At 39.9% G+C, this 10,548-nt stretch overlaps 3 protein-coding genes across 5 annotated transcripts in view; 1 reads left to right on the forward strand and 2 right to left on the reverse strand.

Annotated features, from left to right (window-relative positions):
* Positions 1-5,874, reverse strand: part of LOC127748771 (uncharacterized) — a 15,438-nt gene extending 9,564 nt beyond the window's left edge. Inside the window, exons 1-7 of the mRNA XM_052263599.1 lie at positions 4,925-5,874; positions 4,500-4,617; positions 4,121-4,392; positions 3,883-4,005; positions 3,635-3,691; positions 888-3,413; positions 4-192 (exon numbers count right to left, since the gene is read on the reverse strand). Coding sequence (XP_052119559.1) covers positions 4-192; positions 888-3,413; positions 3,635-3,691; positions 3,883-4,005; positions 4,121-4,392; positions 4,500-4,609 — 3,277 coding nt within the window. The 5' untranslated portion in view covers positions 4,610-4,617; positions 4,925-5,874. The remainder of the gene's footprint in view (positions 1-3; positions 193-887; positions 3,414-3,634; positions 3,692-3,882; positions 4,006-4,120; positions 4,393-4,499; positions 4,618-4,924) is intronic.
* Positions 5,875-6,683: 809 nt separating this feature from the next.
* Positions 6,684-9,845, reverse strand: LOC113210259 (DNA-(apurinic or apyrimidinic site) endonuclease). Its single transcript, XM_026428146.2, has 7 exons — positions 9,401-9,845; positions 7,893-8,933; positions 7,693-7,819; positions 7,465-7,608; positions 7,217-7,360; positions 6,958-7,138; positions 6,684-6,881 (listed from the first exon to the last, which is right to left on the reverse strand). The coding sequence occupies exons 1-7, from the start codon at positions 9,629-9,631 to the stop codon at positions 6,764-6,766; spliced, it is 1,986 nt and encodes a 661-aa protein (XP_026283931.1). The 5' UTR covers positions 9,632-9,845; the 3' UTR covers positions 6,684-6,763.
* A 166-nt stretch (positions 9,846-10,011) lies between these two features.
* Positions 10,012-10,548, forward strand: part of LOC113210258 (pre-mRNA-processing factor 39) — a 16,997-nt gene continuing 16,460 nt past the window's right edge. Inside the window, exon 1 of one of the 3 annotated variants that reach the window (XM_026428143.2) lies at positions 10,012-10,178. In XM_026428143.2, coding sequence (XP_026283928.1) covers positions 10,136-10,178 — 43 coding nt within the window. In that variant the 5' untranslated portion in view covers positions 10,012-10,135. Of the gene's footprint in view, positions 10,179-10,382; positions 10,514-10,548 lie in introns of those variants that run through there. The other 2 variants (XM_026428144.2, XM_052263672.1) reach the window with 2 other exon arrangements.

Here is a 10,548-nt window from a genome sequence, read left to right on the forward strand (position 1 = left end):
AGCCCTGTTGGACAAGCTGCAGGGTCCTACTTGGAGGCACAGGGGTGACAAGAGCTCTTTGAGGTTTAGGAGTAACTTGTGAGCCCTGTTGGACATGCTGCAGTGTCCCACTTGGAGGCACAGGGGTGAAAAGAGCACTTTGTTGAAGAGACTGGGCTGGAGGAGGGGTAGCAGTCCTAGATACTTGTGATCCTGCACACAAAAACAAATGGTGACTTATTAAAAAGGTATTACCACAAACTCGACCAGCTCGTTTATATATACCCAGTACAAAAGCAGAAATATTTTCACCATGTCCTATCCTATACTTACAAATCCAAATCTAGGGAAGGGTGTCCCTTTGAAAGGTATGAATCCAAATAATGAATGGTGTATCTCGAGGGTCTGCACTGCAGGGGGTATGTGGTTTTTTTTTTCCAAATGATCATAGCATGATAAATGACATGAAACATAAATGTTAGTTACACTTTGCACATATTAAAAATACCAGGGGTTGGTTCAGGACTTCCAAAGAAGCAACAATACACTTCAGTACTGCTGTCAATTCGACCAGCTCATTGACCCTGCTACTAACCCAGCCCTGTCACCAGGTTGCAGTTTAAAGAACAGTATACACAAAACCACAAAAAATTCAGGATCAAACCTTATATCACCATATATGACATCTGTGAAGAGATGAGGCCTTATGGTGAAACCTATATCACATGCAATAATTTCCAAGAAAGAGGGTAAAGTACTCTGTATTGGTAAACTCCAGTGTTATTATCCAGGATAGGCTGCAATAGTCTAAATCAGAATTATGATGTGATGAATCTGCTACAGTTCCCAGTCCTTAACTACACAATTACTCAAAGGGACAGATAAAAAAAGAGAAAGTAGTACAATACCAATATTAGCTGAAGATGAGGTCACTGGTGAGGATGCTTCTGGCATGCCATCCAAGTAACACAGCAGACTCTCCACATCCTCCCATTCCTGATCTTCTTTAGCATTTGTCCTTCCATCAGCATGATTTTGCACTCTGGATCGCCAGATATTTCGTAATGCAGATTTCTTGGCTTTTAGTTTTTCAGTATCCCTGGTAATCTGATTTATTTTCTGACAAATGTTTTCCAAAAAGAAGTCTACAAAGAAGTTTATTAGCATTGGTCTGATGATGAGCTGGTGGTCTTCACATAACCAGTCAAATGAGGCAGATGAACATATCTGGACAGTTTTTTCATGAACATCAGAATGGAATATGATCGACTCAGACTGCTGCAGGAAATTGCGACGACATAACAAAAATGTATTGATTAGATGAGGGGAAGCATACACATTTCTAATTGTCTCTTCCTTTGAAGTCAGTAACTGCAATAAATCAGCATAGCTAGAGATATTAGTTTGTTTTTTTTTCCTCATATCAGACAAATGCCGGTTCAATGCTGTCAACTGCAGGCACTGCTGTAGAAGATAATCAGAGTTTGCTTCATCTGCAGGTACCAGCAGTTTACTTCTACAAACAGAACAAGCTTCTTTTACTTTTGATAAAACCTTGTGTGCAATTTTTGTGCAACACATTGCTGGATCTTGCCTACTACATTTAAATCTTGAGTCACTTCTAAATGCACTGGAGGGTAACTCCCCATGTCCCCGAATAACGGAGCATTCTATTCTGGGACTAGGTGAGCTACTGCTTTCTACTCTTTTCTGACCAATCATTTCAGAAAAATCAGACAGCAACTCTGCATATTCATCCTGACAATTTTTACCTCTCAGAAAAGCAGAGGAAAGGTTATTTATAATAGCCGTTTTCATGGAGGCACTAAACTGCTGCACAGTGGGACTCCTGTTAGAACCATTAGTGGAGCGTATAACTGCAAAAAAGTTCTCAATGGGATCTTGGTTCAGACAACGCAAATTTAGAGCATCAAAACCAAAATTTTTGTGCAAGTGATTCCATAACCTTTGAAAACACCTAATATTATCAATCCAGCCAGATAGACAGATGGGGACATGGGTCTGACCTTTATTTTTACCAAACTTTCTGATAAACTTCCACTTTTGCATTTCAGTAATCATTCTTCTCCACATGACATGGTGTATACTGTCAGTAGTTACAAAGCATCTCTGCACAGGTTTCTCTTTGTCCTTTGGTCCCTGTCCTTGAGACAAATCTAGGAACAAATCTAAATCAGATATTAATTTGGCAGTGGTGATGCAGTTTTTAAGTAGTTTGCCCTTACTAGACAAAAAAATGACTGCAATATCCGATGCAACAGTATGACTAAGAGTCTCCATGGCTAGCTTGCATCTCATTTTTTGTTTTCCTGTGGGAAAGAGGTGATCATTGGTAATAGATGTCTTCTTAAATAAAGTTTCTTCACATACCTTTTTGTATTGGATCAGGTGATCCCAAGACACTTTTCTCTTCAAACCAACATCAAGATCACATTTCAATAAATTGTTGCGGATATTTTTGAAAATATGTGGTATGTCATATATGTGACATATCTTCTTCCCATCCACCTCATACACAGAATCATAGAAACCTTCTTCACAAGACAGTCTCAAACCATTTACAGCTGCACGATTGGTTGGGCCTTGGTCTGATACAGAGGCCACAACAATTAATCCTATACCTGTGAGTGCACGTACAATGTTAATAATTAAATCTTTTAGCATGAGGGAAGGACAGGTACCACGGCTGAGGAAGTAGGCAACTGGCTGTTTAAAATTTCTATGAATGCCTTTCACCATGAAGACTAGGGCATGAGATGCCATTCCCATAGTTCTACCGTTCAAACCATAGTCTTCAAAACCCTCAATTATTTTGATTTTCTTATTATAATACAATCCTTTCCGCAAGGACACTTCATCAAACATAACTTGACAAACCCGATCTTTGGATGAAAAGTTGGCTATCTTTTTAGAAAGATTGTCCATAATAATCTGATTCACACCAGGCTGTAGTGGGATGTCAACCAGTAATTCTCTTAAGGTGCTCTCAGCAGGCAAGGCCAGTCTTGTTGACAACCAACGGTAGACACGACGGCTCCGCTTCCAAATAGCAAGAGCCAGGCACTTCATTTTTAGGGTCCATCTTCTTCCTTGTGGCTTTTTCCTCCAGTTTACAAACTGGGATTCCAATATTATTTTTGCATCTGGTGATATGAGCATTTCTTCTATACTATCTATAGTAGATTTCTTTAATAATTTTTTTAGATTTCCAGAACGTCGCCGACAACACTTTAAAACGTATTCTGTGCTCTTAGCCATGGCATGATATTTTAAAGCTGTTCTGGCAAGACGGTATTCACGAGGGCTCAGGGAAGTGGGGTCCCCTATACCACTTTCCAGGGCCACTCGAGATGTTGTCAGCCTGATAGGAGGAGGACTCCGTGATCTGCTTGCCTCTGTTCTTTGCATGGATCCTGCAACAACAGTGGAACTGAATTATACACCAATCATACAAATCATCAGGCCCCCACTGAAGAGAAAACACCCTGATGTCCAAAAACATTAATGTGAGATAAAATTCCCAAATCTGGTGAAAGGCATTTATAGGAATTTTGAAATTTAAAAAGTAAATCATAAAAGGGAGCCCATCTCTTGATATTCTTAATAACCCAACTGCTTCAACTTATATACTAACGTGACACATGTGGTCCAGCCTGAATATCAGAACATTCATCAAATGAGGGTCGTTTCACTGCAAAACCAAAACACAAAAGAGTTACTCATCTGTGATAATATGAAACTTTGACTTATCAACAACATTTAGTAAATAGTCAATGTCCCAAAAACAAATGACTTAACAATGGGCTTAGTGTCGCACCAAGACCAAGAGTAAGAAATAAGCATATAAAACATTCATTATATAAATAAATTTATTGAGTCCACCTGCATGATCAGGATCCCTGCATTCTTCATCTGCTTCCAGATCACCACGTTTTCTTTTTACTGTTGTCAATGATGTTTTCCTATATTTTGCAGCAATTTCTGGCTCATCATCTGCAATTGAATCTACAACAAACAAAACAAACAATACATGCTCACTTTAATACCTGAACAAAACTAGATCCGCTTATATGGATTATTGAAAGGCAGGAAAAACAGAAAGAGATGTTAAAAATCAAACCCAGCAAATCCTCATCAGCAGGTGGAAACAAGCGTTGCCTACGCTTGATCTTGAGGACATTTGAAAGTGGCCAAACTGCCATGGCATCTTCAGGAAGAGGTGGTCCTTTAAAATTTGAAGGAATGGCTCCAGCTTTTAAAAACTTTTTTCGGCCATCTGTGTAGTCAGCATCATTAAAATGATTTGCACAGAGGTAGTATGATTTGTGCAAATCTGAGGAGTTCACCTTCAAAAGTTCCGGATTTCCACCAACTTGGACCCATATCTTGCACCTAATTTAAAAAAAGCACAGTGCAAAACCATTTCATTATTGTCCTAGTTTGTATAAGTGCTTCGATTATCTTGAATATAGTCAAAGTTCAGGTCTGAGAGTACTTACACATCAAGATCTTTTGGATAGGTGTGCATTCGGGTGTCTCTAGGGTCAGGAGGATTGTGCTTGAAGCTATTACAGCCCAAAGCCTCACACCACTTTCGATACACAACCATAGCTAAAACTACAACAACAACAAAATATTGGCATTGATAAACGATCCAAATAAAATCCAACACCTTCTACATGATTACACCGTACACATTTTAACTGTCATGTGATAGAAATCGTCTGGATGATTTGGGAATGTGGGGAATTTGTGAAAGTAAGCTTATGAATAACTTGTCGTAGACTTTTTGTCAAATATTTGATCAACTAATTGTCATCGTTGACAATTTCTTTAATTTTTTGTCCCAAAATATGTTGTAAAATAACAGAAATTGTGTACAGTGTAGTTTTGCTTGAATCATAATAATATTTCGAATACTTACAACTGTTCTTGTAATCTTGTAATAAACAATAAACTTACAAAATATTTTCTTAAATTTAATTTTTGTAATTACATTTAAATAGAAAAGGCAAAAGATCAGATCAGCTGGTGGTAGATGTAAACAAAAGTGACGACAACCGTACAAACAAAATTTATGAAAAACACATTTTAAAACCTCTACTTTTATTTCATGTTTATGGGTAGTCAAAATTACTTTAGAGGAATCCTCACGATTTCGTGTGATTTTGGATCGCTTTTAATGTTTTTGAATTGATTTCTTTTGATGTTTTGATGTTGGCTACACGGGCGTAAAAGTGAGAGAGACAGAAAATAACGTCAGCGCCGCCTAGCGAGAGTCGGGTGCGGTTGGATTACACGCTGCGTGTTATCTACCCCTAAATAGCTATGCGCACGCGGAATTTTCTTTTAAGCGTGCGCATAGTGGAACGAAGAGAACATACACGATGCGTGCGGACTACGGCACAATCGTTTTGCGCACGCGGGGAATTCAGGGGCCTACGGAGGGGGGCAGTTCATAAAGGGTACAGAACGCGCTATCTGCCAGCCATGTTCGCTGGACGAGTGGACAAGGGTGTGCACGTCTATTTTAGAGTTCCAGGTTCATGTGAAAATAATTATTTGAACGCATTTTTTACCCTGGTTTCATCAAGACTTGAACCTGGAACTCTTAAATAGACGTGCACGCCCTTGTCCACTCGTCCAGCGAACACGGCTGGCAGATAGCGCGTTCTGTACCCTTTATGAACTGCCCCCCTCCGTAGGCCCCTGAATTCCCCGCGTGCGCATAACGATTGTGCCGTAGTCCGCACGCATCGTGTCTGTTCTCTTCGTTCCACTATGCGCACGCTTAAAAGGAAATTCCGCGTGCGCATAGCTATTTAGGGGTAGATAACACGCAGCGTGTAATCTGTCCTAGAAAAATTATGCGCACGCGTTTCTGTGCACAAAATTCCGCGTGCGCATAACACAAATTGTTATTTGTGCACGCATTCCGCGTGCACATAAGTTTTCCTTGGCTTATGTACACGCAGCGTGTACATAATATCGGTCAATAAACAATTAAATTGCATATTTGATATGGCATCTCAAGAATTGACCATAACAAAAACAAAACAATGTACAAAAGGCTTTTGCCTATAAACAAAAAAAAAAAAAAGAAAAAAAACTTGTCACAACATAAGAGACTAAACTTAGTTATCAGGCTAGGGAAACATACCAAAGTCTTCTTCTTCACTTGACTTTCATGATTTCGACCAACAAAGGTCTAGTTGAGAAGGAAAGGGTCTCATAGAACAGCAGTTCAGAAGTAGCAGTAATATCAATTCCCTGCCAGAGCCAACAATATTTCGTTAGTTTCCTTAGTTATTCTATAAATCTAAAACACAGGTTGTAAAGAATCTAATATGAGACAGAAGAATCGTAAAATTTAAGGTCAGGTAGACATGGAGCATGCCAGACCCACTTGATTTGAGATCATTAAGAGGTTAAAAGGACATACAGAAGACAGATAAAAATGTAGCTTGCTGAAGCTATTGACCTCACCCCCCTTTTCAGTTACATAACTTCATGCCATCACAGAACTATATTCTTCATGGCTTGAATGGTACATGCTCAATGAAAAGCCATCAAGATTAATAGTTAAAAGTTACTCTCAAAGCAGAAACTACAAGATGGTACTAATGCTCAATGCCTTGACTTGAGACAAACAGTTGCAATGGAGAATAAAGATGCACATAAGATTGGAATGAAGTACAGAGAAAACTTTTTTAAAATAGATGCGCAAAGGTGAAGGTCCTATATACATTTTTCCAGAAATTGTTTACACATTTGCAAACAAGGTAATGGGACAATGGTCACTTCCAAAAACTTCATTCCGAATGACATTGTCACAAATTTGTGGCACGAATCTCTCCGAGGTGATGAAGTAGTCCAACCTCCTGGAAAAGGCAGAGCAAAGAGTTATTAGAGACTAATGACATATTTGCACAAATATATTCACAGAAAAATACCAACCAGCCAACATTCCGCGAACGAGCATTACTCATGTACGTCCAAAAACTGTAGGCACCTGTTTTGTCGGGATATAAACTTCTAAAAGTATCAACAAAGCCTTGCTTCAGCAGTTCTGTCATTCCTTCTCTTTCTTGAGGTGTAAAGCCAGCACTTTTGGTGTTTGTTTTAGGATTGGCTAAATCTGTACCAAAAATTAAGGGAAAAGTTAGTCTAGCTGAAATATTTTGATAACATGCATTGGATAGGAAAAGTGCCTTGCCTATTTCATTATGAGCCACATTCAAATCTCCACATAAAATAACAGGTTTCTTTTCATCCAAGCTTTTCAGATAGGCACGGAAAGCTGGATCCCACTCTAGACGCCTCGGAAGGGACTTTAAGCCTTGACCTGCATTTGGAACATCTGAAAAAACAAACATATTCATTGCTAACTCAAAAATCCAGAACTAAGGAGCTACATTAACTATGGACTAAAGCCCAGAAAAATATGTTCAGATGTTTACTTACAAACATTAACGAGGTAAAACTTCTCGTATTCAGCTGTGATGACACGACCTTCATTATCGAGTTCGGTCTTTTCAATGCCAAATTTGACATCCAAGGGTTTTGTTTTAGAAAGGATAGCAACACCAGCATATCCCTCTTTTTCGCCTACAATCATTAGAGATAGATATAAATAAAAGATAGAAAAGAAACAGATTTCAAATGTGATTAGAATAACTAAGTTAGTCATACCCGAGTGCCAATATGCATGGTACCCCTCTACTTTTGATTCTGGGGGTAGTTTCTTCTCAGAGCATTTTGTCTCTTGCAGACAAATGATGTCAGGATCTTCACGTTTAATATATTCCATTCCATTTTTCTGAATCAAAGATTGTAATTAATTGACAGCTGATAGAATAATAACACAGAGCAGTTAAACAAATACAACATACCTTTACCCATGCCTTCAGACCAGCCACATTCCAAGATGATATTTTAAAATTCCATGGCTTACCATCTTTTGTTTTTGCTTCGGAAGAAAAATCAATTGAAGCATAGTTACTTTCCGTTTTGTTCAATAAGGCCTTCTCCCCAGCTTTCGCTTTTTTGGGTAGTGGTTCTTCCTCCTCCGCATCATCATCATCTTCATCTTCCTCAACCTTTGCAGCATTCTTAGGGGGCCTTCCTCTCTTTTTCGTATCATTTCCAGCATCTTTAACTTCTTTTGAATCTGATTTGACTGGCTGCTCCTTCTCCATTTCCTCATCACCATCTTCCTCTTCTGATAACTCATGTTCTGGTCTTGAAGACTTTTCAACTTTTTTCTCTGATTCTCCCTTAGATTTATTGCCAGGTTCACTAGAAGTCTCATCAACAGCTTTCTTCTTTGAGGAGGGTTTATCGGCTTTTCCCTTTCCTTCCCCATCTTCTTCATTTTCCTCTTCATCCTCTACTTCCTCTTCTTCCTCCTCATCCAGCTCTTCATCTTCAGATCCTGACGATTCATTTTTCTTGCTCTTTTTTCCCACTTTCTTTGGTGGACTACCTCTCTTCCGCTTGCCTCCAGCTCGTTTATCTTCCTTCTCTGATGATTCTTCATCATCCTCCTCTTCATTATTAGACTCATCTTCGGAATCTGATAGGTCTTTATAAGATGCTCGTTGAGGAGTTCGTAGAGACCTAACTGGTTTCCTGGCTGGTTTCTTCTTCTTTTTCCTTGAATCCCCTCCAGAGGATTCATCACTGTTGAATTCCGATGCCTCATCTGACTCAGATTCCTGTTTTTTCGATCGTGGTGCAGCCCTACCTCTTCCTTTAGCAACTACTTTCTTAGGTTTCTCTTCTTCAGAAAGTGATACCTCGGAATCTGAGTCTTTCTTCCTCCTACGAACAGGCTTATCATCTTCAGAATCGGAAAAATCTTTGTACGAAGCGGCTTTTACATTCCTTGATTCTCTAACGCGTTTCTCGCTTCCATTTTCTTCAGTGTTTTTCTGAAACCAAAAATGAAAGTACCAATTAGTTAACACTGAAACAATAAATCTTAGAGAAAATCAGATCTGCAAGGTAGAGTTCAACAATAAACATGCTGTAAACGAAAGATGGGACATTTAAGTTAGGAAATAGATAAAACACTGTACTGATTAGTAGAAGGCTGCTAGTTATCACAGAAAACGTCAGATTATGTTCGAAAACTGAAGAATTAGAAAAATAGATAGAATCTATAAAAGGGATAAAAAATTACTTTAAGGTGGTTAGTCTAGCAATCACATCAAAATCACTCTTTCATGACATCATTTGCCTCTGTTGTAAACAATGCAACACAAGAAGTCTTATCAGCAGATAATTTAATGACACCGCAAATGAAAATAGACATCAATGAAAATGGAACCCTTGGTACCCATCATACTGATCTATCTCAACTCAAGAACGAGGCGGTTTGTATACAAACCACACTTACTTTTGCCTTCGCTTTGCCCCTTGGTGACATGTTGATCAGTAAGATGGGTTGCACAGTGCGAGTAGAATAGAATTCCGCGCAAAATCTCGTGCCCGAACAAACGGGCAATGTACCACCCGAACGGAATTCAATAGGTTCCGTAAACTTTAGAACGAAATTCGCAATAACGCGATCCCCACAAGCGAAGCGCTTACTCCAAACAACAAAACGACGAAAGGCCGCGCAAAACATGGACCGGGCAAGACGAACCGGTGTGAAGTCGAGTTAAGATGAAAGCGTCGGTTTTGAAGGGATTCCCAGCCTCTCATTGGTTGACAATCCTCGATGCGCAACTGACTAGCCAATCAGCATCTTCGTAACGTTCGGCCTCAGAACACCATGTGAATATCGTTTTGAAGTGAAAAAGGAAACTCCTCATGTAAGCCCTACTCTAAAACGGAAGGAGCACAAAACATTTAGTTGAATATTCTTGAACAAGTCAAAAGTCACTTGGAATTTTTATAAATAGACGATATTCTTGTGTTTTTAAAACAGAAAACACATTAGCCCTACACACTGTTGCCAAATGGACATGTCACTTGACCACTTTTGACCTGAGGGTTCTTGTCTGCTTTTGCGCTTTTGCGCTTGCGCCAACGCACCAGTGCCCACGTTTTGATGTTCTAGAACGCACCACACACTGTCGTTGTTAAGAACACAAGCACAAGCAAGCTCACGCTCCTATTTACGAAAAAAATGGCGTCTGGAAGCGAAGATGAAATTATTGGGGACGGCGAAGGTACGTAAGACTGCATTTTGTACAAAGTTGAAAATGAATTTGTTATTTGCTGGGCGGTTGTGCAATTCCGGCTCCTTTTCGGTGCTTTTCTGGTGAGGCGCCCCGCGCCGTGAGGGCCGCCGTGAGGCCTGGGCTGTTGTTAGGCGGCGAGGCTTATCGCATATCAAGTTTTGCGCCTGATTTCCCACCCTTTGTCGGCTACAGATCTAAGTGCCCTTGCTGGGGACAAGTATCTCTTGCTCGTCTTGCGTTTCATGATCACTGAGGCAGTTTTGGGCTTGTGCCGTTGCACTTTGGGACTGGGCTGGCCAGGCGTTCCGGCTTGTAATATTGAGGTTGGTTGTGTAGGACGGCGGGGGTGGGGCGGGGG

Source organism: Frankliniella occidentalis, unplaced genomic scaffold, assembly GCF_000697945.3.
Source record: "Frankliniella occidentalis isolate FOCC.00 unplaced genomic scaffold, Focc_3.1 Scaffold13, whole genome shotgun sequence".
In the NCBI taxonomy this organism is placed as follows: Eukaryota; Metazoa; Arthropoda; class Insecta; order Thysanoptera; family Thripidae; genus Frankliniella; species Frankliniella occidentalis.